Below are 27,288 nucleotides of genomic sequence, written 5' to 3'. Positions count from 1 at the left end.
ATTGATTCAGACTAACACAAAACTAAAATAAAAATACAATTCGACCAACAAAAATAAAATAATATATACTAATTATTCAGTCTAAAATAAAATTATCTTATTGATCCACACTTAAAAAAACTTAAAATTAAATTTTAAAAAAATTAGTTTGATTTGGTCGGTGTATTAGGCATCGGGCTAAAATAAAATTATATAAACCATTGATCCGAGATAAATCAAATAAATATTAGACTAAGTATAATTCGTATACTATTGATGTGAACTAACAATCAAATTTTAATTAAAACATAAATATTATTTTTTTAAAAATACATATAAAATTATCAATAAAACTATATCGTTCAATCAGTAATATTGTCTTTTTCAAATATCTTTTATAGAATTACTGTTAATCGATTAAGCAATCAACATGCTAAAATAATATTTTTTTAAGGTCCCAACATAATGAAGACATTATTTTTACCCTCAATAAAATAATAATTTCGTTATAATAACATTTCTCTCCTTACCAATGTTATTACTTTAAATAAGTTTAAATATTCTAAAAAGTTATGAACATATACATCTACTAATATAATTGTTATGAAGTCATATCATTTAAAGTTTTAAATGAAAAAAGTAAAAATTGAATTCAATTTTTTTAATAAAATTATATAATATTAAAAAAAATATGTGCGATCCATGCATCGCACGGGTTTTAAGTTAGTTTTACTAATAAACCAATAATTAAGAACAATATAATTATATGTTGTCAAAAAAAATTCTAGAAGACCGTGCCTTACACAAATAATCATGCTAGTTAATCATTTATGCACTATCAAAATTTTATTTATATTTTAGTTATGAGGTAGTGATTGCGCACTATTCCTCAAAATGTATTCATGGAGACCTTAAAACTTCAATCGATAGCAGTTACATTTTTTTCCTTTTACTATGATTTTAATTATATCAACCGAAAATGTAACTGAAAAAATTAAATGCTCAAACATAATCTACACTGTTAGCAAGCAACACGCCATTACAATTTAAAAAATACGAAAATGAACTAGTATCTCATAATTTACAGTATATCGTTGGCTATATAAATGTAGTTATGTAGTGATGTTGAGGATCCCAATTTTTGCGCCAAGGCAATAGTGCACTACAAACGCCTTCAGCTCAGATTTTAAACCATTCTATAACTCTCTTCAGAGCCATGAAGATGTATTCTACTGCATTCAAGCTCTTCTTCTTGATAGCTTTCTTGGCCATTCTGTCGCATGGTCAGTATGCAACCGCACAGGATATGTTTGATTTGGTTTGCTTTGAGTGACATATTATGTTGAATAAATTTTATGAAATGCAGGGCCAGAAAGACTGAGAGGAACATATGCAAGGGAAACATTTCATTGCCCAAGAATGATCAATTGCACACAAGTTTGTCAAGGTTATGCAAATTGCTGTGTGAATGGGGAGTGTATTTGTGACAAGTGTCCATCTGAGAATCATGTTGCCCACAGCCCCGGTGTTGATCTTCGTTACAACTACTAGCTGCTTCAGCTCATACAACTTGTGAATGTAGTTATTGCTGCCCACACTATATTTATGCCTGCCGGTTATAAATCAGATTGAACTTTGCAGCTATAGCCTCTGCAATATGTACACAATACTCGAGTTCTGTTTCTGTTATTGTGCATGTTTATGAACAAAAATTAATTTGATTCCTAAAAATAAATGGTATCCTTTTAGTCATGAACTAAACTGTTCTCCTTTTATAACATTTGGTATAACAACTCCAGTTACAAGTGACTCGAATATCTGTTCCTTTTTGTTATCGGAGATCAAACTCTTTTACTCATTAGAAAACTTCTTATTGTATTAATAACGGGAAGAGGATTTTCTAAATGAACGGCATGCCCAGAGTCTGGGATTGTTACTACTGTTTCCCACATTTCGGACTTTCTGTTGCTCCTTGCTTCTTGACTGATTGTAGAACACATCTCGCGAGCAAGTCGCTTAAATTTCTCATCTTTTTCACCGACAATAAACAGGAGGGGTGATTTGCAGTGCTTCAAATCTTCCCACAATGGTCTATCATGCCATACATAAGAAATAAAGTTTAAATTAGTTTCTTTTATATCGATGTACCTTTCAAAAATGCAATAAATGGAAATGTTCATATAAGAAAAGGCTGAATAAACTTACGGTTGTCTTCCGACACTTAAATCAGAGAGCACTTTTGCAAGAGCATGAATATCATAATGTTTCATGCGGCTGGTAACTATCTCCTTAAACTTTGGATGGCGTCTTAAGCTGCAAATTGCAACGAAGTACAAAAGCAATTAGACAAGTAGATTCAGATATAGTAAATGTAAAAAGAAAGTCCATGGAGAAGTCCAACAATACCTATTCCAGAGGCCTCCCGCATACCAAGTGTCCAGAAAGCATTTTAACCCATATGCAACAAGTGAACAAGCCCTGGAATCATCTTTGATCCTACGAATTTTTGTAGCAGGCTCATTTTTCAACCCAGGGCTTCCAGATATTATTACAGCTCCTTCAACCTTACATAAAAGAAAAAGAAAATATATTAAACATGAGTTCGGAAAACTTGACTTTTTAGTTTAAATAAATTCTAATTCGAAACCATGTACCATATCACTGCATTTCAGGGCCATGTATAGAGCAACCCTTGCCCCCATTGAGTAACCAACTAATGTTACTTTGTGTGCTTTGATAGAAGAAAGCAACTTGCAAATAATATTTGACACCGCCTCGATTGAGAAAGTATGTTCTTTTGCTGGCTTATTAACGGTCCCAACTTCAGTCTTTGATTTTCCATGTCCAGGGAGGTCAAATGCAATGCATCTTGAAAATCCTGAGATGGACTCCATGATAGGAATCCATTCCTCACTAGTTCCAAGGAAGCCATGAAGAAACACGACAACATTTTCCTGCTTAAAAATAATAGGGGAAGTAAGGAGGCAGATACTTTGTATAGATTTCTTAAGTATATTTCAACAACTACAAATTGGGACATAGGTATGAAATTAGTAATAGTGAAGTAACACATTATGTAAGTACACATCTTTAACTGGGATCCCATTAAAGCATATAAATAAATTTCATGTGTACAAATATTTGGGTAAAACCTTCTCCATATCCAGATAACATGTACCCATATCTTACAGGGTGGTCAGTAGAGCACGTGATGATTGTCAAAGTAAACAGGGTTTTTCAAAAGCAGATACCAACAGGGCGTACGATGGGATAGTTGCTCTAAACAAAAAAATAACCGAGATTATATTACATGAAAACTATATCAGATACTTACATCAGCAAATTGTCCAATCTCATGCACATTAATGGAGATGGAGAAACACTCTAAATCAACTGCTAACTGGTAAGTACGACCTTCCTTGTCAGGGTTCCTACTGACGATATGATTCTGATTGATTTGAAGATTTCGCAAGAGTCGACCAGCATCTGCAGCAGAGGCTTCCATGAAGCCATTATATGGATTACGGGCAATACTCAGACGCTCTTTAATCACATCGTCTCTTAACCAGCGATAAGTTCCAAGACCATGTGCTACAGGTACTGCTGGTTCCTTGTTCATCAATTTATAAATTTCTGCATTTTGCAACTCAAGATAACAAGAAAATTGTATATAAGCCGACAAACCAAGACCACTTTCAAATGCAGCGCTCACAACAGTCATCTTCCCCTGCTGCTGAGCCCATCGTGCAATCAATGCTGCATTTTCAAATCCCCCAACAACACTTGGTTTTATAACCTAGAAATAGGGTGATTATAAACAAAGTCAGGAACCTGACAGATTTTTCAACAACCCAGTAAACTTGTGCAACCAAAATTGAGATGACATACCATGGCGACAAAAGAACTTCAATAATAGTTGTTGAGCTATACAATTTTCTAAATCCCATCTTTCTTTAGGTAGTGACTGTTAGGGATGGAAATGGGTCGGATCGGGTTTCGTAAGATCCAAATCCGATCCGTTATGTTTCGGTTCGGTTCGGTTGGATTCGGGTTCGGGTCCGGATATTGAAAATAAAGATCCAGATCCGATCCTTCGGGTTTTTTCGGGTTTCGGGTCGGTTTCGGGTTTAATTCGGATATTTTAAAAGTAATTAATTAAAAATAAATAAATTTATATTATTGTACAAATATGTTACATAACACATTTTCATTGAACGGAAAGAATACAAAAGTAGTACTTTATATATTGTCAATAAAGAATTGAGGTCTTACTTACCTAAACCTAGGTTAAAGGTTCGACTCAATTATGTGTGTTCGTTTATTTAACTAAAAAATAGTTTCTGCATATTTATGTAATTCAATATTAACGTCAAATATAATAAATTAAATTATCAACAATTATCCAACATATCGGTTATAAACATTAAATTTGATTATTCAATATATATAAACCATGTATTATTGTACTAAAATTATGTAAGATATGAATATGTTATCGGATTTTTTTTCGATTTTCGGGTTCGGATCGGGTTTGGAATGGATTTCGGGTTTCGTGTCGGTATCGGTTCGGTACAACGAAGATCCAAATCCAGATCCAAACTCTTTCAGGTCTAAAAATAAGATCCAGATCAGAATCCAAATCCAAAAAATCGGGTTCGGATATATCCAAACTAGGGTGCATGTCACAGCGGCACGGGCATGCCAAGATGGGCATGTCATGACGTCAATTAGCTTGGCATGCCTTTTCATGATTTGGCATGCCTTTTTACTATTTTTTTTATTTTTTAATAATTATTTTAATATTAGAAATATCCAGAAATAACAAATATAATTATAAAATATTTACATATATTTGAGTATCTAAAAAATTACTAATGTAAATGAGTACTATGATGGTATTCGGTTGTTACTATTAACTAATTTTAATTTTACATTCAAGTTCACTGTATATTAGTATAATAAATATGTTTTAAATTTTATTATATTTAATTGATAAATGGCATGCAATATTGGGCATGCCTTTTGGCAAAAAACATGCCTATAGGCATGCCTTCGCGGAGTCTCGTGACAGGTACCCTAATCTAAACGGATCGGAACGGGTCGGGTATCCGCCGGTCGGGTAAAATTGCCATCCCTGGTGACTGTTTCATGTAAGTAAGGCACCAGAACTTAATCTCATTCATCTAGGAAATCTACTTTTACCTTAAAATAAAAAGCTTAACTTGATAAATGTGGAATTGCTAAACACTAAACAGTCCGGTATAAAGGTCTATCTTAATGCTTAAGAAATTCCACCAATACTAAAATTTCTGCATTGCCAGTTCTAATATTAAGAAGTAATGCTTACATTTCTACACCCGAATGAGCAAGTTTCCCACGTTTTGAAGTTTTAACTTTTATATGGCTTTATAAAGACAAAATATTGGAGTTTGGGCAGAAAGAATGATATTTATGTGATCATCCTACATTTTATCAGATTCTTTTTATAAATCTACTAGAATCTTTTTACTTGAAGGCACAACATTTTATGGTATGTAATAAAATAAATGATCATATATTCAAATATATGATCACCCCATTGAGTTAATAGAAAAATTTATTGAAATTTATGTATACTTACAATGGCAACTATTCCTGTGTGACTGAACTTTTCAAGAGTTTTGAGAGGATTTCCGTAAATGCCGTCAATGGTTTCATCAAGTGCTACAGGTAAGCCAGTCTCTTCACAAAATTTAACTATATCATCTTCATCCTTAACAGGCTCCTGAACAAAGTGGAATATTAGCATATTATCAAATAATGAACACAGACTATGATTCCAACATGAATAGATGACATGGTAATATATTATTGCTAATTCATCACGTTGTTCAAATGCATGTATGTAAGGATTGTGACTAATGGAACACACTAACAGATGTTTACAGATTTATGTAATAGAAGGTAGACCAAACATTAGGGTCAGAAACAAGCTGCAGAGAACCTCAATATATTGCAGGCCACAGTCCTTTACAGAAGAACCAAACCGTATTGCATCTTCATAGATCCACTTTCGATTTGCATCAGCACGCAGTTGAATTTGACTTCCAACTATCTTTCTTACTTCTTTTATGACATCAGCATCTTCAGTAGGATCTGCTCTACGTGCAACCTGTGGATAAACCCAGATTCAATTCTTCAACATATCTGGCCTAATAAATGGAATGAAACAAGCTACACTAAAAAAAGGATCATTAAATTATTATAGATAAAATTTGTAAGCACCGATGTTCGCAAACAATGCTCACTTTTAGCTTTATTGCAGTAAATCCTTCTTTGACAAGTGTACCAGCAACATAAGCCACTTCTGAGGGAGTTCCTTTCGCGTCAAGAAGAGCACATATTCGCACATTTAGTGGTCTTGCAGATGTTTGTTCTTCACTCTCTGTTAGTGGCTTGAGTATATTTAATAAACTAGAACCTTCTGCAGCTGCCATGGCATTGAGTATCGCCATCTCCAGACCACATCGAACACTTGGAAAAATAGAGTCTGGCTATATGTCAAGTAACAAACCCTAACTTGAGAAATAAACCTATCCCGATGACATGTATATTACTGAAACTGGATGAAGCTAATGCCTACCGGAATTCCCAAGTTGCTCCATATCCAAGAAGCAAATGAGCCATTTAGAAGGGGAAGCATAAATTCAATATTAGCTCCTTCGATGACATGCACAAGAAATCGAAGCTGCTCTTCCACATCTAGAAGATTTTCTTTGTGAATTTCAAGAGGTGCGACCTGTTAAAGAGAAATTAAATTGCAAAGAAATAATAATTATTCTGTGTTCCGAAATACTAACAGATAGAGAGACCCCTCCAAAAAAATGAGGAACTTGCCTCACCAAAACCAACATTTCCATCTGTAAGAAATAAAGCTACAACAAATCCTTCTCTGTAAAATGTATTAGTATCAGAACTAACACGAGCTGAAGTCGGTGGAGCACATAGCCTAATTCTGCCATAGGAAAATGTAAAAGAATGTAGTTAGCATCTTGACGTTAGATAGTTATGCTCAAAAACTTTTATTTACTCTATGCTAATCATTTTAAACTCACCTATACAAGGAATACTCCATCTTATGAATTGTACAACACGTGGATCCTTTATAGACAGAATCACGGAGTGAAAGCTTTGATAGGACATTGAAAGAGTTTTCTGCTGCTTGAGATGCAAAGTTTTTCAAACAGCTGAACAGATGATAAAGTTGCGTTAAAATAGCAGATATATGAAATGCTAACTTTCAACAGTGAAGCTAGAAGATGTAGAGTACCTGTGAAAATTCGTGTTCCCTTCTATACAACTTTCAACTTCTATTACAGTATCAAGGGCTTCGTGTTGAGAAGTGGTTAGAGCATCTTGCAGATCTATTTTTGTATGAATATGCACATGTTTTATGCTGCACATAGAAAATTGTGTCAAAAAGAACCAAATCATTATAATTTAGTGTGTATACATTATCTTGAGGAAAAACCTTTACAATAATTGTATAACATATTCACCTATAGCAGCTTCCAATACAACAATTACCGTCCCGATCATATAAAAAATACAAAGAATCAGTTGAGAATCGCCATCACAAATATTTTAGTACTAGATAATGATATTAGCGTGGGGATATGATTTTGAAATTCCATAGGGTCATGTAAAGAAAAATAAATATAGCTTTTGCATTTTCATTGTGAAGAATTAAAACAAGTAACTTGATTTTCCATAATCTCGAGCAAATTTCAGGTGTATGCATGCCAAAGTCCAATATTGGATAGTAATTCATAAGGTTCATTGGTTCGGTGTCATCGTGTTAATGTGAGCCTACAATCATGATTAAGCTTGAAGATCAATTGGTCTTGGACTATGCCTAGCAGATTTTTTCAGAGAACACAATTGTCAAATGATCATCAATGAAAATCGGGTTGAAAACAAAGGCATACTACAAAAGTAACAACTGTTATCGGCTTCTAAGTTTTTACTTACCCATGTGCCAAGCACAAGTTCTGAATCGACACATCATGGGAAGTGTAGAAAAACTGCTCTAGTACTCTTTGCTCTGCTGTAGCTGCAACAGGAAGGAAACTGAAAATTGCACCACCATGGTTGTTTATCACAAGTATCGTAATTGGTTTCCGGGGTATCCTATAACATAGGGAATTAGATAAATGAGCTATGACGATTATTTACTATAACGTCAGAACTATGAAACAAGGACATACAGCCAACTTATACAATATTAACCCCCTGCACCTGGGAGCAGGGACGCACTCACACGATGTAAAGATACTGCCTTAATTTTTCACCAGGATGTAGAACAAGGTAAAAATGTAAAACATAGAACTCTTTTGGCACTGAATTCTGAAATACCTAGATTTCTCTGCTAGCTACAGGTTAAAGGTTGTCCGGAAATCATAACTCATAAAAGTATGATGTATCTCCTTCACGCATAAGATACAACAGAACTTGAAAAAGTAAAGTAAAGAACCAACGGTCATGCATGTCATTTCTGAAAAGGAAGGATAGGGAGGAAGGAGGGGAGGGAGGAGGAGGGGGGAGAGAGAGAGAGAGAGAGGGGGGGGGTTATGCTGTCATTTCTGAAAAGGAAGGAAAGCTAAAGAGAGGGTGGGAGAGAGAGAGAGAGAGAGAGAGAGAGAAAGAGAGAGATTACCTTTGTTTTAATAGTGCTAGTCCATTTGTATCATGCAAAAAAGAAACATCTCCAACAACACAAAGCACCTTAATAAATTGAGAAGTAAGAACCAAGGTACTGTGTGACTAATATATATATTAATCAACTTGAGACAGGTTACCAAATATGTTAAACAAAGTGGAAGTACTCACTCGTTTACTGCATCCCGCGGCATATCCAACAGCAGTGCTAAGCAGACCATCAATACCACTAGCTCCCCGATTTCCAGACACTAGTATCCCATGACATGGTAATCCTGAGCTTAAAAGAATGTCATTATTATGTGTGCAATTTGTCCGGTTAGATCCATACATGTCTGCGTCACGTATAGGCATGCTGTTTCCAACGAACACTGCTGATCCACAATTAAGAGCTTCAAGAATAATATGGGCAATAAAGGGTTCAGTCAACGACTGCTCCTGATGAATTAGAAAAGAAATTTCCCGAGAAACCTATGAAACAAGAAAAATTATTATCTAGAATTAATGTAGAAAAACCTTAGAGTAGAGCCTGAGACAGCCAAGTAATGAGCACCAAACTCATTTTTGGTTTAACTGTACTATATTATAAAAAAAACAACATATAGAGTCAATTTTTAAAAAGTTCTGCACAGTTTGCAGTCTACACAAAGTGATATCAAGTAAATAATGATAAACAAAATGTTTGATAATGTTGCAAGGATGTATAATGAATGGGTTGTAATGATATTGTAGATAAAGGAAGACGACTGTATTGACTTTGCACTGGACTTTCTAATAATATATGAAGATATACATGCACATATGTTTTTCACATCATCCCCGGTGAATTATCAAACCAGTGAAGTATGAGCTGTACCACTTTGTTTGAACATTCGAAATCTACCAACGACCGGATTCACGAATAAGAAGGAAAGCGAGCTTATACTATAACTGGCTTGTAACTTCTGGACCTATAGTTTGTATAAAGAATCTTCTAAATCTATAATCTGTATACCATCTTCAGAATACTTTAAAACCAGTTCACTACAGCATCCTCCTTAGGCAGTGGAAGAGACAAGAAAACAAACCAAATCTGGCATAAATCGAATGTAAATAGAATTTTACATGTAGTTTAAAATTGGATGCCAAACAATGTGACATACATCTCTCAACTGACCCAGTTCACAATATACCGAATGTTTTCAAAGTTGATTCAATCAAAATACTAGAATAAAAAAAACTGGTCTAGAAAATTTATACCATTGTGTCTAATGCTCGGAGAAAACCGGTCCAATTACTGCTGAGCCCATTTATTGATGTTTTAATCACATAATCAGCAAACTGACCAGCAGAACATTGAACCCTATGTGTTACAATGTGTGAAGGATCATGACGATTTGGATGTTTGTCGACTAGTATATATGAGCATGGGAAGCAATCTTCTAGCATTTGGGAAATGCGCTTGCTAGTAATCCTGCTTCCAATCTGTTATACATTTGTGTGAGTGTGAATTGTTGAGCAAGATGGACTCACAGTAACCAACTAATAATACTGACTTTGAATAATAGATTTATAAAAAATCTAGACATTTGCTTAGAATTATAGGGAGCACTATGTTAGTAAGAAAATATAAATTTGGTTACCAGAAGTCAAAAATCTAGACATTTGAATATTCAACTCCAGAAAGTCTTTCTATTATAGTTCTAAAAATTTAATGGTTCGAGATTATAGCAAAAGAGGTAAACAGAAACCATATATACATTGTGTGCCTTCATGCCACAAAGTTCTATATAGCTACTGCAGTTTCACTGGAGGGGTAACAATATCTTTTTACGAACTGTTTTCAACTAAACACTGACTCATCCATATTTCAGAGTATTGTATACCTGAACAATAACATCAGCCTGCGCCCAATCCCGGACTGCATTTGCTAGTAGGGTATGATCAAGATGATCAACAAAAACAAAATTCTCACTGATTTCAGAAAATGAAGTTGCATACATTCTCATTCGTAAACCTGACAGGATGTCAGCTACAACTGGCCATCGAAGGTGATTGGCCAGAAGAAGTGCAGCCCATATGTCATCCTCTGTATGAATTGCCCCTAATATTAAAATTCCTCGTTTGGCTCCTTTGATAACATTTAGAACCTTTGTCAAAGAGCCATGTGTTTCACTCCATGCAAAAGAATTTTGTATTTTAATATAGTTAGTATATGGTTCAGCAATCATCATCCAAGAATCCAATCCTTTCAAACAACTCAGCATCCAGTTTTTTGGACTATTTTCCAGAGGTTCCCTAAAAGGACAATTGATATGAACTGGACCACGTGGAGAGGAAGTTGCCCAATGTACTGCAGAGTCAACCGAGGTAAGCACCATCCTTGCAGGTATAATATCTGTAGGTACTGGAAGACCATAGAAGTGCCTCACAAATGGACTGAAATGGTTGACCTAGCAGTTGAATAATAAACAAATGTGAGATGAAGCAAAACATAATTGATACGAGGATTTTAACTGCAGAAGCTGGCTGTCTACTACCATGATGTGTATATATATATACATAAATCTTTGTTCTCGGGTACACAGAGAGCTAGAACAACAAAACATGTTTATAAAGTAGTTGTACAATTTTAATCGTAACATAAATTGTTAACTCACACACTTCACATGAATTTTAAACACTTTACCTCACACTGAGATTGGTGAAGCCTTTGAGGCTTCCTTCCCTTGAAAGTACTGTTACGCTTAAGTAATAAAAAATGCTAAGAGCATTATATATCAATGAAATTTAATATAGCCTGATCTTTGCTGGACTGTAGTATTCAAATCAGTAAGTTATGACCTTTAGAACACTAAACTTGTAGTAACATGATAATAATGTCATAACAGAGAAAATTTTCATTGCAGATGTATTATGCCTATGATACATATCCATAATTCATAACAGCCATTAGAAAACATCTTCGGTAAAACTTCATCCACTCCTTCAAGTGGACGATAGCAGAGAACATTCTGTAGTCCTATGCTAAAAATATTATAACCTTTTTTTATAATTTTTTGTAATAAGTTGCAGTTCCTTTTGGTTACATTTGAGATTGTATTTTGGTGGCATTTGGTTGCAATTAGTTGCAAAGTCGTATTTTTGCAAAAAGTTTATAAAAAATCATCTTAGCAAAAAAAAATCGAATAAAAAAATATATATATTTGCAAAGATAAAAAAAATTATATTTAAGAAAACCTCTAATATTAAAGCCGAAACACAAAAAAATAGATCGGTCGGTCAGTAATTGGGCCGATTTACGAGTCTATTTATTTCAAACCTGTTTTGGGGGACCTAATTATTTTTAACAAACATTTAATAAATTCTAATTAAACATATCTCTAGGGCCTAATCATTTTAAAATCCGATTTTAAAGGACCAGATTAATATAAACCTATTTTAACGAGCCTAATTGTACGAAATTCATATTCTAATTAACACACACATAGCTATAATATTATAAACAGTTTTTTATATATAAAAAAGAAATATAAACAAAACATGAAAGATTAAAATATAAACAATAAAACTACACAACTACACTGGATCTAAGCTAGTATATGTTACAAGCATAAGTATGAACTTGAGAGTGGGAAGAAACGAAGCTAGAAAGGGTTTCTTTCAGCAAGAGATTATTTCTTAAATTTTAAAAATGTAAACTCAAAAATACAGTAAAAATTACAAAAATCACTTATATCAACTACCTGATTAATTGATTGATTTGCCCCTGCATCTTGAAGCTCTGGAGGACGGTCAGCTGTGAGTAACAACAGTGGCACATAATCCTGACTAGCCTCCACAACCTGCAAACTTCCTCACAAGCAAGATCAGATAAATGACAGAAAGAAGTTAATAGGGACATGAAATGTGACCGTAGAAAATAGGAAAAGATATTTAATAAGGCCTAAATAGAACTCACAGCAGGAAGGAGATTAGAAACTGCCGTCCCTGATGATGTTATTACTACTGCTGGCATCTGGGAACCTTTAGCATAACCAATAGCGTGAAATGCGAGTGATCGCTCATCATAGCATGCAATACAATTTGTCAGGGGGTGAGCAGAAGCAGCAAGTGCCAGAGGAGATGATCGTGACCCAGGAGCTACACAAAAGTACTAGAAGACAAATAAATTAGACAACTGTACTCTTATGATTTGGCATTTATTTCCATCATGTAACCTCACCGTTAAACCAAGTCGAGTACATTCTTCAACAATAAGGGAGGCCCACAAGGTATTGATGTTCGCATAGTCTTGGTAAGCATCACTCGTTACAGCAACATAATTTGACGGATACTGAAAAGGAATACCACGTCGAGAATCAATTACAGAAACTCATTTCAGTCATGGTCTTAAAATAGTAATAGGTTATCAGGTAATGTAAAGGAACTGAATTATCTTCCCCTGTACCAGGTACAAGCAATTGCATATCAGTGGAGTACCACCCCACCCAGATTATGTCCTCAAGCATTTTACTCATACTCAATTTCTGGTCATTGGAGTGCCTTAACAAGTGCCTCTCATGAAATAGTTTGCTATCACCAAACTAACTATAATTTCATGCAGTGGGGTGACTGCTATCCTTGATATTGATATTGAAATTACAATGGAACACATTCACAAATTATTGATATTTAATAGCAGTACAGCTTGGTTCTCACGATATTCACTTAGCTCTCCCCTCAATTATTGAAGGCTGTCAGTATTATGTCAAGAAGTTATTGCATTATGATATTGCATAAAGTGACAATCGTATATTGACTCCATCTGCATGATATTTTATATCATAAGGTTTTCATAGAGTTGAGCGGAAAGAAAGAGAGTACATATTGTACATCATTAACATATCAAATCAGTTGTGGCGTACCATGTTGCAAGAAATAGTTGTAGGTGAAAGTCTGACAGAGAATTGACGGGAGCAGGCAGCATTTATCTGCAAAAGATGTTAGGACATTGAACTTGTATCATTCAAATAATTTCTATCCAAAAATAATAAATGACGTAAACCAAGTAGCACCTTCATGCATGTACGATCTTAAAATCTACAGAAGGTAGAAAATTACCAGGATAAAGGGAATACCAGTTCGGTGGGATTATGCAAAATATCCCTTTCACAAATAGACAAAGCATTTAGGCACACCTACAAATTGAAGTTGCTTAATATTAGTAAATTTAAACGAGTTGGCTAAATTAATTAGTAAAGGGTAATATGTTATGTGTAAGCATAACTTTCTAACTCAAATGTGCATTATAGTTGTATCCAAATCCTCAATTTTATAGTGTTAGAAGTAGCATGCTTTAGATGTGGGAATGCAGGATTGCTACATAACTAACAAAGAAAATAATAAGATACAAATAGAGACAATAATTTGTCATACCACAGCTAAAGAGTGGGTAGAGAAATCTAATCTATTGAGAAATTTTGGTAATAAGATAGAGCATATTCACAGTATGTAGCCCAAATCCAATCTACGTGAACTCCACAACAATTCAGGCTAAAGAATCGTATACACGTCTTACTGTGTTGTTTGATTTAATAATATAACTGTCACATCCAAAATGCTAATAGGAAGTTTTAAACTTCAAACTTTAAACATACTATTAATATATAACAAACGCAATAATGCTTAACACTTTTAAAGTATAGTAAATTAAAAGATCCATGTATAGGAGATTCTTCCGACGGTTTATATATGGCACCCTCGATCTATAAGAACTAGCATACTGATAAGTTTTTAAAAAATCTCTAAATATACTATATTGTAAATATAACTAGCACACATAATTGCAGCATAATGGAAAGATATATTATGCAACGTACAACAAAGAAAGATGAACAAGTAAACAGTTAGAATTCAAAATGAATTTTTTGAAAGTTATCTACTTTACTGTACATATTAAAAGCCAGGCAGTTCACCATTTGTGCATTGTTCTTTATCAGCACTGTGGAACCTGTAAGAGAAGAGCTGATGTATTTCTTGTGGCTTTCCTCTGTGATGGGCCATAAATGATGTCTGGCCTAAATTGAAGAAAAATATCAATTGTTTTATACACAAATATGAATAAATCTAGTAAATTGATTATATATAAAATATTAAATGGAAGTTATATTGGTCAAAACAGATATGTATCACAAGTCAAATTATTTCTGATTGCTGATCAATCCTTTAACTTCTAAATCTTATGGCACTTGCCTCCGATTTTACAGTTTGATTATTATTCAAAATCAACTAAAATGGTTAGTTATAGGATTCTCTCACAAATTTTTAACCCCCCTCCCCCAAAATTATTTTATTACTTCTAATAGAGCGTCGAGAACTTAAAAACTTATTCATCTGCAATTGTTCAACACTGTTGCCCTTCAAAAACCCACAATTAATCCATTCTCATATACAAAGATCCCTTTTGGGAGTTACAAAGTAGAACATCAATTACCAAATATCTAAGCTTTATTTTTGTCTGGGTGGATATCTTACAACCGTGGAGTATGTGAACTTAAATCATAATAGCAAATTCAGGGGGAAAATCAAAACATATCTTATCTTTATGATTATCTTCAGAAGATATAAACCTTGACTTGAAATTAAAATATTTTTAAGTGCATTTCTGTTCAAATTTAGACAGGTCCCCAGTCCACATCATACATTATTATAGAAAAATTATAGATCGTAGAACTGCACGAAAAAACATAGATGGGAAAAGATGACAACCTCAGGATACCTGGTACAATGATAAGTCGATGGTTTCAGCAGCCTCCTTGAACTTACAAAGCGAAAAGTCATTCCATGCGAGTGTCATAGCTAAAATAGAAATCCCATCGAGCTCAATTAATTCAAGCTGTCAGAATAAGGCATATCATATAACCTCAGCAAAACCTTAGGTCATCCATGCTTTAAAAATATAGAGAGAGTGAGAGTGAGATGCAATCGAAAGATATCTCCTTTAAAATAGGTATGCTTACCTGAGGAATAAAGAGGTGAGATAAACCTGTCCCATAGATTGCGGGATCAGAACTTATATCCAGATAACCATAAGCCGTAACGAGTGTTGAATGAACGGAAAAATATCTGCAGAAAGACCACATAAACATTCTTTAGCTGATTTTTACCCTCTCTAGGATTTGTTCCACTTGCACTCTACAAGCTACACAGCCATACATTATATAGATATGTACATAGGGAGCCATTAAGAAGCAAGGAGATGGGCGCGGGGGTGCAGGTGCTTAGTGCCAGAATACACAGAGGTGCCCGGGATATGTCAGATATATATATATACAAATGAGATATAAATATATATATATATACATCAAACAAATATGATGGATATACACATTTTCATGAATTATTACCTTCTATAAAAATGCAATTCATAATCATAATAACTTAATAATTCTAAGCCTTTAAAAAAGTACCATAAAAGAATCTTAATATCTAATTCATCATGTTATAATATTACATGATACATTCATTTAATAAGTTCATGATACATTCATTTAAAATACTATATATGTTCATGATATATATGTTCATGATACATCATATGAAATATTATATATACCTAATATTTTTGGCTTTATTACACAGAGACATACATGCATAATCTTCCAAGTACGATATGGTAGCATTTTCATTTGTTACATAGACACACTAATACGATCACTAAGAGCAAGTCCAATGCATAGCTATATTTAGTCTTATAGCTATAATATAGGACTAAAATCATAAAACACAACTCCAATGCATAGCTATACATTGATGGATAAATGCATAAATGGATACTTGATCCTATATTTAAGACCAAGAATGGCTATAACCATCATTGTCACATCATCAAATAACCAATAATGGAGTGCAAGGAGGTCCACTTTAAATTGAAGCGAATGAGTTGGATAAAATGTTAGGTAAATATGGAATTATTTGGTTGTAAAAGAGAACTACCATTGGAGTGCAAGTGCTATTTTAGCACCAAAATCCACTTTTTGGTGCCATATTATAGCAATGGCTATAGACATTTTGCATCTAGCACTGGACTTGCTCTAACTACCTCAAAAAATGTTGTGAAAAGAAATCCCAAACTTGCTATATAAGACCTGTAACTAAGTTTTTACTCTGTACAAAATCTCACACTGGACTCATCTCACCTCCAAATTCTAAACACAAAAGGAGACTTGTTTAGAATAGAACTTACCTTTTAAAAGAAGCACAATCAGCTGTGGCAGAAGAATAAGATCCCTTAAAGAGTACCGCAGCACCTATTCCAAAAACCCCTCGAATGGTATCCAAACGAAATGACATACTTGTCGAGTTATCAATCTCATTAGACATAAAAAATTGAGGAAATATTGTTGATGATTGAGGTTGAGAGCAAAACCAACTCAAAGCTCTTGTACTAGGAGACACCATAACCTACATTTTCAAATGCAATTCTATTAAAGGACCAAAATCAAACCAAATTTCATACAGTATTTTGAATTGCTCTAATCAAACTAACCAAATTTCGACTAACAATTAAATAAAAAAGGTCAAAAAAATATCAGTCTGAATAAATAAGGGAGCATATATTATGAATGGAGCATTTTATATACCTGAAACCTATACATTCCAGCAGTAGCAAAAGGAGGATTGGACTTCAAATGGTGAAGAGCTTTTTCGATTTCATCGAGACCGTACTCAAGCGTCAACGCAGGGGAAAGAGTACGAGTAATGCAAGTAGCCATGAGTTCTTCAACCTCATTACCATTTAACACTTTACTTTGATCCATTAAATTAGCCATCGGCTAGGCATATCAACAAACACACACATTATCAAAAAGTGGTAGCTTAAATTAGAGCATGTGGATTATTTATTAGCATATATGGTAAATAAATGTACCTTGAAATTGGCAGAGTGAGAGCGGTGAGGAGGAAGGAAAGGAGAGGAAATGTTATGGGGAAACGTGACATTCACTCTTCGTTTGCATCGTTGTTGAAAATGGGAAGGGAAGTGAAATGGAAATGAAAGTGAAGGAGTTTGAATAAGATGAAGAAGAAGAGGAAGATTCATTTTGGATGAGGAGAGTATTACAACAGCATGGAAGATAAGGCAACGCAAAACACAATGTACTTTCTCTACACTTCTTTCACTTTCCTATGTTTTCACTTACGATAAGTGTTAAAAATGATTAACTCATTTTAGCTCCTTTAATTTTAATTTTTTACTACAAAGTTTAACATGTTTTGGTATTATTAGATTTACTATTTTTAAAAAATATAGTGAACGAATGAAAATCTATAATTAATATTTTACTTTTAAAAAGTAAGTTTAATTATAGAATTAAAACTAAACATTAAAATTTGTCTAAGGCACGGTCATTCTCTAACACTCATTAAAGAATCTATATAATTATATTTATAACTTTAACTTATAATGTACAAAATTGTAGAATGATATTTTTGATATAACGTCTAAGTATTTTTATGATATTCTCAACAGATTCAATGTTTAACTTGTCACTAAAATGTAGATTGTATATTATTTTGTTCAATAATCTCAATGGGTTACCAATTGAATCACTTATTGTTATGAAAGACATGTATTAATGTAACAAGACTAAGGGTCCATTTGTTTGGCCCTGAATACTTGTGAATGAACATTCATATGGCGAATCTTACTGTCAGTTCATTTCTTAAAAACAATTCTGCACTTGAACGATTTATATAGCACTCAGTCATTCATATAAAAAACTAAAAACTATGTTTGAATGGTTCATGTGTGCATTCTGGCCGTGCAGGTATCCACCGTCTTTATTCCCCATTTTCTATTTCAATTTTTATACTTTATTATTCATTTTTATTTTATCGCATAGCCTATATCGTCTTGCACTCAAATTCAAATAAAATAACACGATTAATATTGGGTATTGATAACAGTTATAGTTATTTATTTCTTGGTATATTTATAATACATATTTTCTTAATTGTTAAAAATTTAGTACATCCAACATTCAGTAGCATGTAGATTCTTAAATTTTGTAATTTATTAGACATAGTTTTTTAATAGTTAATCACAAAATTTATTCATTCATATATCATAAAAAAAAGGTGTATACCAAACAATCGTATTCATTCAACATTCAGATTTTTAATTCATTCACATCATTCAGAAATATTAATGAATCAAATATAAATGATTCAGATTTTCCAAATGACCGCTAAGGGGTGTACTAATTTGAGATTTTGTAGAATTTTTATTGATTTTCAAAATTATTTAATAAGGATTTTAAATAATCTTTTAAAATTTGGAGGTATTCGAATCAGATTTCAAATAATACTTATAAATATGTGGGTATTTAATTGAGATTTAAAAAAAATCTTATAAAATTTGTAGCTATTCAGTTTGGATTATAAAAAATCAAACAAAATCTCTATGTATTCAAAGTTTAACATATATGCAAGAGTCGTGGATTTTGAAGTATCTGCTTCACATTTTATATATAAATTCATGAACCTGAATCTTTTACTTTGAGTAATGATTTTGATAAATTTTCAAATCATAACAATTTTTTATCAGAAAATAGATAATAATGAGTGAAAAAGATATTACTTGTAAGTATTTATACCATGAGTGTATACTTATATGTTCTTGCTTGCCCTGGTGCTCCAGGGTTGTCTTCTTCTTTCTTTAGATTTGTCTTTTTTTTCTTTTCGTTCTTGTACATAATATATATGGTATGTATAGTTATATCTATAATTTTGCATATAATGCATATTTTCTATATAGTTAAATTTTATATAAACATGTGTAAATATGTCAAAAAAAATTGTTACATATCATAATATATTATCAATTGTCAATTTTTATGCATTGTTATGTGATACATATGTTCTAAAAATTTAAAAACTTAAGTTCTATTGTGACTGATTCGCAAAGTGCCAAAAAAAGAGCTGGTTATGATCAATGGCCGATAGATGAGAGTAATGCATTGTTAGAGTTTATGGTTGATGTCGCGAGTCGAAGATGGCAGGATAATAGTGGTATCTTTACTAAACAAAGAGTAATCGACAGAATTGTTCCCCAACTTGATGAAAAATTTAAATGTAATAAGACTTATAACAATTATCAAAGTCGACTAAAATGATTTAAAAATCGGTATCTCTCCTATTCGACTCTATTTCTAAGAGATTCACCGCTCCAAATGAAATCTCGCAAGAGTACATAAAGATAAATCCAAATTTTAATGATATTATTCATATGAACGCATAAATATTTTATTTGTCAATTGGCAAAAAAAATGTTTAATTTGTTAGAATTGTTATGCTAACAATATTTTTTGTATCAGACTCACACAAATGATGTCCACTTGCGCTATGAGACATTTGATGATTACGAGTACTTAAAAATTGCTATTGGGAATGGGTTTGTGAATGGGTTTGCGATTGGAAAAAACATCATTGTGGATTGGGTAGTCTAGGGAAGCAAAAATACTAGAAGTTGATGAAGCGAAGGACTTGCCCATTGACAACTTGAATTTTGATGTGGATAGCTGTTATTCCTAATGAACTAACAATGAGATTTACAGAAGGGGGGTTGAATGTAAATCTCAAAACTTTTTCAAGTTTTGAGCAGTTTCAAAGGCTATGTGTTTAAGATAAACAAGTGTATGAATTGCTTTAAGCTAATACTGACAGATATATATTCAAACACTAATGTAAAGAACACAACAGACCTTAAAAACTTTTCTGGTGGATTGTTGTTCCACCAGAGATGGTATTTCAGAAAATATGTGATTCAAGAAGTTAATCACAGCTGCATCCTAGTACAAACTAGATAATTTTTCTCTCAAGATTTTTCTAAACAGCTCTGGAAAAATTCTCTTCTAATTACTAGCTGCTACTTGGTTTATATATCACCAAGTTTACAAGTGAAGACAAAGATAAAAAGTACAATAATAAAATAAGTTTTCCACTTGTTTCTTCTCCATTTTTACTCCAGTGCATTGTTGACTATTGCCTCTTTATACTAGAGTAGAACGGCTGCTTTTTCTGATGTTCCTGAAATAGGCTACCACATCTCAGTTGTCTCTGTCAACCCATGTGCCTCTGTTTGTAGGTACAACTACCACTTGTCAACTGCTATTTAACAGAACATCCGTTGAAGCCTTCATCCGTTGATGGCTTTATCCGTTGATGTGTTAGCAGTTGAAGCTCTATCCGTTGATGCACTCATCCGTTGAAGGATGTTATCCGTTGAAGCTTTAGAGACATCCGTTGAAGCTTTGTTTCTCATCCGTTGAAGGTCTTTAAGTTATCCGTTGACACCATTTCATTTATACAAAATTACAAGGCATGAAATACTTACAATTGGCCTTCCTATCTGCATATCCTCTAGTAGTCAACATGACTTATAATTTCCCTCAACATTTAAGAATTTATATCTCAAATTCAGAGACTGAAATGTGCTACAACACTAGACTTATTTCTAAGTAAAGCTACACCATCAACGGATAGCCAAAATGGTCTTATCCGTTGAGGCTACAAACACTAGATTTCTACTTAAGTGTTTTGTTAAACACATCATCAAACTAATGCACATATATTCCTAACAATCTCCCCCTATTTATGTCTATAAGAATTGTAGACATAAATTCAAGGTTAACTTGATGATAACAAAATACTTAACAAATATATGAACTGAAACTAAGTAGAAATTCAAAAGTGCTGCAAAAGTGTATGTACTAGAAGGTAATTGAAGATTTACAGTATTTCCAAGGATGCTCCTCTAGCCTGAGCAAATCATCTTTTTCTTCTTTGATCCCTGGTTTTCTTTCCTAGCCCTTTGTCATTTTCCTCAATTTGAAGTTGGAGTTGTCTGAAGAATTCAGCTTCATCTTCATCACTGATATCCAACTTAGATTGCATTTCTTTGAGAGTTTCATTGCTGGCAATCTTGAGTTGGTCTTCAAGTCTGAAAAATCTTCTGACTCCTTTATCATCTCTGAATTCCATCAACCAATGAGGTGATTTGTGAATTGTAGTTCCCATTTCTTGAATGAGTAAGGTTCTGGGCAAGGCATTGGGCTCCCTCCAAATTTTCCTTATGTTGGCAATCTTGTTGAAAATTTCAGTCTTGGCAGTCCTGGTAAAGCCATAATCCTTTTGTATGGCTGAAAAGACTCTGATCAAGGTAGAGTAGCCTTCATTCAGAATCCTGTAGAGAGGCCATGTTCTTTCCCCAGCTCCTTTGTATCTGAACACCAATCTCTCTGGTAGCTGTCTGTAAGCAGCAATTCCCCTTACATCCTCCAGCTCATCCAGATAGAGTTCAATGTCTGAAATTTTTTTTCTGTCACAGATGTGAACATAATCATCTTTAGAAATGGGTGGCTTAGGGTTAGGTTTATGTTTTTGAGTGAATTTCTTAGAGTTTAGGGGAGGTGTAGATTTGGATTTTCTTTTCTGTTTCTTTGGTAGTGGAAGAGTGGTTAAAAAGGTAGGCAAATTGATGGTGTCCCAATCAATAGGTTCCTCTTTTGGGATGATTGGTTCACCATGGATGTTTATAGTGGGATCAGCAACAAAGGGTTCAGGTATGAAAGGTAGAGATTTAGTTTCTTCAGTGTTGCCTTCACTCCTTCTATGTGCCTTGGCCTTTCTTCTGTTTCCCTTCTGCCATTCCTCTTTTTCCTCCATACTTTCACCAAATATACTCCCAAAAACCTCATCTAAGTTTGCAATCTTGTCTTCACCCCTGACTTCAATTCCTTTCTCATTTTTAACTAGACTTGACTTTAGCTTTTGTTCAAGCTTTGCTTGTGCTCTTTTGTCAGCCTTGAGTTTTTCAGCTTCTTTCTTTAACCTTTTGGTTTCTTCCCTCTTGGCTATTGAGAATTTGGGATGTCCTTGCATCACATATGCTCTTTCCCTCTCTAAAGATAATAGCCATGTTTCTCCTTACTGCCTCATCCATGGTCTCCTTGTGTTTTATGATGCTAGTACCCAAAACTTTGTCTTCATCAGGCTTTGGAAGAAGAAAGTCCACTTCTTTCATCTGAGCAAAGTCTAGAGGGTTCTTTGTGGAGTCCTTGCTGGATCTGGTGTTGGGCTTGAGAACCATAGGTTTTAGATTCTTGAAAGAAGTCTCTCCAACCTTATTTCTCCTTTCTGGCTTGTGCTCCATATTGATTGGTTCAACCTTTGTGCTATGTTTCACAGATATTGATTTATCTTGTGTTGAGCCAAACAGCTGTTGCATCCTTTCATCAATTCTCCTCCTTTGCTCTTTCACTTGAATTTCAGCTGCTGCTAGCTGGATTAAATCAATTCCATCAGGCTTTCCTTTGATTTGAATGATTGGAGAAGTAGTGATGGCAGGAACTAGCACTTTAGATATTTGGATTTTTGTAGATGGCTCTCCTTCTCCTTCCCTTTTACTCTCCCCCTTTTTGTTATCATCAAGGAGAGGGGTCAAGCCCTGTACTTTTGCCAGCTGCATAAGTAGATTTGTTTGAGATTGTTGGTTGTGAAGAATGGTGGCCACAGAATCTTCAATAACTTGAACTCTGTCTTCCAATTTGGCCAGCCTCTTTTCAGTATGTGATTCCTTTTTCAATCTCAACAAAATGTCCTGCATTGTACCATAGGGCATGACTGAATCCAATTTTTCAGAATTGTAGGATTTCAAGTCAGCAATATCCTTTCCGAGTTCATCCACACTCAGATTCTGTCTTACTTGCTGCAATTTCATGAGATGCAGTGAGTCCAAGTGAGCTGTAAGGATAGCCTTTGTACCAGCATGAGAAGTTTTCTGAATGGCATGTTTGATAGTACTGATTTGTTTGACTAAGGAGACATTGAATTGCCCTGTTGTAGACTCCTTTGTGAAGGCCCATTCAGGTAGATTTGGAATAGAACTAGGGCCTTCATCTCCCCCTAAGTTCATGCTTCCATCAGAAGAAACAAAGTCATCATCATCAGAATTTACTCCAAATTCTTCAAATGACTCACCAGCTGTTGAAGGCATCTTGTTAATAGCAGCTTTGTCCCTTTGAAGAGATGCTGTTGTATGTACTAGATGTAGTGTCTTTTCTGCCTCCACATTGCCCTGTGCAGCTAATAATTGATAGGCTGAAACAGGATGAGTAAAAGTGTCAGCATCCAAGGAAATGTTATCAATAACAGCTTTGTAATGTTGCTGAAATTGTCTTTCCTTTTCAGCATCATTCACAATCATTGACTCACTAGCAATGGCTGGATCCATCCTTATTTCTGTTGTACCTGCCTTTCTCTCATTTTCTCTATGTTCTTGCATCAGGGGCTCCCCCTGGCTCACACAACTCACTCCCTCACCTTCACCTACTAAGGTGGTACTCCTCTCACTTACTTTTGCCATGCTGGAAAAAATAGCATGCATGTTTGAGCTCTCAATCTCTCCTTTTGCCTGGGAGCAACCCAGCCTCTCACTCAAATTATCACTCACTTCCCTCAGTCCTAGAAGTGATTGTACAGTAATCAAGTCTTCTACACTTGGAATTGTTTCAGTTGTGTGTGTAGAGACTATCAACGGATGAGGAATAGCCGTTGAAGGTGAAACTGATGATATCAACGGATAACTGCTGTTAAGCTTATCCGTTGAAGAACAACCACTTGTCAACGGATGAGTGATATCCGTTGAAGAAGGAAAAGAAGTAAAAATTGAAAGTGATATAACTGTTGAATCTGTATAGATTGATATGAGTTTTGGTGACACAGATCCTTCAATTACATCTGAAAGAATTTGCGGGTGATCCAACAAATCATCTAAAAGATGATGATCACCTGTATTTGAGTGGGGCTCCTCCCTGAGTTGTAAAGAGAGAGAATCAGGAATTGATGGGAATAACATATCCATATCTAGAGATGGTGAAGAAGTGTGTGGTGATTGATGTGTGTTAATTGTGAGAGAATGGGGCTGTGACTCCACATTTGTTGGAGCCACATCAAACTGAGTTTGAGAAGGCATAGATACAGATGGATGTATCTGTGCAGTGTGTGCACCCTGTGTAGAAGATTGGGTTCTTGCTCTCTTTCTTCTAATAAAGGCTTTTGTTGATGAGTGTTTGGCTTTAGTGTCCCTCCCTCGTTTGTTCTGTGTTCCTGGTTGGGAAATATTTTCAATAGTTACATCCTTTTGGGAGGATGCAGCTAGGGATATGCTAGTAACCCTTTCAACCATCACAGCTTTTTGAGAAACTGTGGCTTGGCTAGCTTGGGAAGCACTTATCTCTCCTTCCTTATCCTGGGGGTTTCTTTGATGTTCACCCCTCCCCTCACCACTCACACCCTGTTCACTCCCTTCAAGGTTAATGGTAGATGTTACAACTGTTGTCTTTTGAGAAACAACAGAGGTAGTTTTCTTTGTCTTTGATTTTGAAAGTTTAGTTTTGGTGACCTTGGTAGGAATCTGTTGGGGCATTGTCACAGATTCCATGGCCACACTAGAAGATAAAGAAATAGAGGGGTTGGAAGAAGTAGGAGTTGTAGAAGCAATTACCTCACTTACCTGAGGTGCATTCATGATTGGTAAATATACCAATGGCACACTGCTGTTGAGATCCATTCTCAATAAATCTGCAAGAACTCTTTTCTCTTGTGCCCAGCACTTGAGTTTATTATTCTCATTGGTTATGACCAAACCTTCAGCAACATGGTTAGCCAATAACATAAAGAATCTAGCATAATAGATGTTATTAGATCTATTAGCTTTATTACCTAATCTAGTACCCAATTCTAGCATAACATAGTTGCTAAAATTAAAATACCTATCAGAAACAAGCATATAGAGCATATTAACAAGAGATGAAGTTATGGCATCGTTCTCAGGTAATTTAAAACATGCTAGTAAATCATCACAGTTAACACAGTGATTTTTACCTTTGAGAGTGAAGGAGATAGTCATATCTATTGAGTTGAACTCAGCAGTTGTCCAAATCTCCTCAACTACTTCACAATAAATCGTTGGGGCTTCCAGCATTGCATAGCTAAGTTTACAGTTTTTGATGAAGTCCATCATTTTGTGATAATCGGAGTGGGCTTCATTCTTTTCTACCAAAGCTATGAAATTGTTCTTCTCATAGATGAATCCGGATTGAGACATAATCTTTACTACTGGTGCCATTGTTGTGAGTAGAATTTGCAGAGAATAACTTGAAGGTTTTGCAGAGAGAAAATGGTAAAAGCTTTGAAATTTCAAGAAAGCGTAAAGTAAAAAATGAAAAATCAGAAGGGCTTATATACTTTCTCAAATTAAAAAAGCATAAATAAGAGATTAAACAATAAATATATGTAAGTGAATTTCAGCCATTTAAGAATAAACTGTAAGTATTCTAAAAACTACCTTTAAAACAAATACATACAGCTGTATGTATGAGTATCAACGGTTAAGACAATAGAATCAACGGCTATGAAACACCTGAATCGACTGATGTGATATTTCAACGGATAAGGTAAACTATCATCCGTTGAAGAGCACTTCAGTTTTATCCGTTGACGGATAAAAATTCCAGAAATGTATATGACTTTCAACGGATAATGAACATCCGTTGACAGAACAATTTTGACTTTCAACGGATAGGGAATATCCGTTGATGGAATAATCTGTGTTAAAAATCAAATTTGTTCTTGCAGCTAATACATTTCAGGCTTCAATTCAAATTGCAATAAGGATATGAATTTTAAGAGTAATTAAGCATACCTAGCTCACTTACCAATCTTGTGAATGTTGATTCATCAAGTGGCTTGGTAAATATGTCTGCAATTTGTTGTTCACTTGGAACAAAATGAAGTTCCACTGTATCTTTCATCACATGTTCCCTAATGAAGTGGTACTTGATATCAATGTGCTTGGTTCTTGAGTGCTGCACTGGATTTTCAGTAATGGCAATGGCACTTGTGTTGTCACAAAATATTGGAATTTTGTCAACAGTCATACCATAGTCAAATAACTGGTTCCTCATCCATAGTATTTGTGCACAGCAACTACCAGCTGCAATGTACTCAGCTTCAGCTGTTGATGTGGAAACAGAATTCTGCTTCTTGCTGAACCATGATACAAGCTTGTTCCCTAGAAATTGACAGGTGCCTGTTGTGCTTTTCCTGTCTATTTTGCAACCTGCATAATCTGCATCTGAGTTGCCAATTAGATCAAAACCAGACTCTCTAGGGTACCAAATTCCTAGATTTGGAGTCCCCTTGAGATATCTGAAAATTCTTTTAATGGCCACTAAGTGAGATTCTTTAGGGTCAGCTTGAAATCTAGCACAGAGACATGTAGAAAACATTATATCAGGTCTACTAGCAGTTAAATATAAAAGTGAGCCAACCATGCCTCTATAACTTGTAATATCCACAGACTTTTCAGCCTTGTTTAATTCAAGCTTAGTGGCAGTGGCCATGGGAGTTTTTGCAGGTGAACAATCCATTAAGTCAAACTTCTTTAAAAGATCATAAATATATTTAGTTTGACTAATGAAAATTCCACTACTAACTTATTTTACTTGTAACCCAAGAAAGTAAGTTAGATATCCCATCATGCTCATTTCATATTTACTTTGCATTAATTTAGCAAACTTTTTACAAAGC

General features: G+C 34.4%; 1 protein-coding gene across 6 annotated transcripts; it reads right to left on the bottom strand.

Moving 5' to 3' along the window:
* Positions 1–1,731: 1,731 nt before the first annotated feature.
* LOC141725006 (protein PHYLLO, chloroplastic) lies at positions 1,732–17,794 on the bottom strand. Of its 6 annotated transcripts, XM_074527353.1 has the most exons (28): positions 17,567–17,794; positions 17,280–17,471; positions 16,883–17,100; positions 15,657–15,762; positions 15,416–15,532; positions 14,613–14,714; positions 13,776–13,835; positions 13,563–13,628; positions 12,881–12,991; positions 12,617–12,811; positions 12,402–12,500; positions 10,542–11,108; positions 9,916–10,140; positions 8,848–9,147; positions 8,675–8,742; positions 7,990–8,148; positions 7,289–7,414; positions 7,074–7,205; positions 6,856–6,973; positions 6,602–6,757; positions 6,267–6,512; positions 5,963–6,130; positions 5,600–5,743; positions 3,314–3,775; positions 2,634–2,933; positions 2,386–2,543; positions 2,185–2,292; positions 1,732–2,070 (listed from the first exon to the last, which is right to left on the bottom strand). In XM_074527353.1, the coding sequence occupies exons 1-28, from the start codon at positions 17,735–17,737 to the stop codon at positions 1,821–1,823; spliced, it is 5,124 nt and encodes a 1,707-aa protein (XP_074383454.1). In that variant the 5' UTR covers positions 17,738–17,794; the 3' UTR covers positions 1,732–1,820. The 6 variants fall into 6 exon arrangements, with proteins under 6 accessions (XP_074383454.1, XP_074383457.1, XP_074383456.1 ...); XM_074527356.1 differs by lacking the exons at positions 16,883–17,100; positions 17,280–17,471; positions 17,567–17,794 and having other exon boundaries at positions 15,406–15,495; positions 15,657–15,764; XM_074527355.1 differs by lacking the exons at positions 16,883–17,100; positions 17,280–17,471; positions 17,567–17,794 and having other exon boundaries at positions 15,406–15,532.
* Between the last annotated feature and the right edge of the window lie 9,494 nt (positions 17,795–27,288).

The sequence above is a fragment of the Apium graveolens genome, chromosome 5, assembly GCF_009905375.1.
Source record: "Apium graveolens cultivar Ventura chromosome 5, ASM990537v1, whole genome shotgun sequence".
In the NCBI taxonomy this organism is placed as follows: Eukaryota; Viridiplantae; Streptophyta; class Magnoliopsida; order Apiales; family Apiaceae; genus Apium; species Apium graveolens.
This window is presented reverse-complemented; position numbering and strand designations above follow the sequence as displayed.

Excerpts from the sequence above, each read along its gene's own strand:
- LOC141725006 (XM_074527353.1), bottom strand. The coding sequence starts at position 17,737 with ATGAATCTTCCTCTTCTTCTTCATCTTATTCAAACTCCTTCACTTTCA. Across the intron at positions 6,758-6,855 it reads GAAATGTTGGTTTTGGTGAG|GTCGCACCTCTTGAAATTCA; the intron begins GCAAGTTCCTCA and ends TCTCTTTAACAG. Across the intron at positions 5,744-5,962 it reads GTGGCCTGCAATATATTGAG|GAGCCTGTTAAGGATGAAGA; the intron begins GTTCTCTGCAGC and ends CACTTTGTTCAG.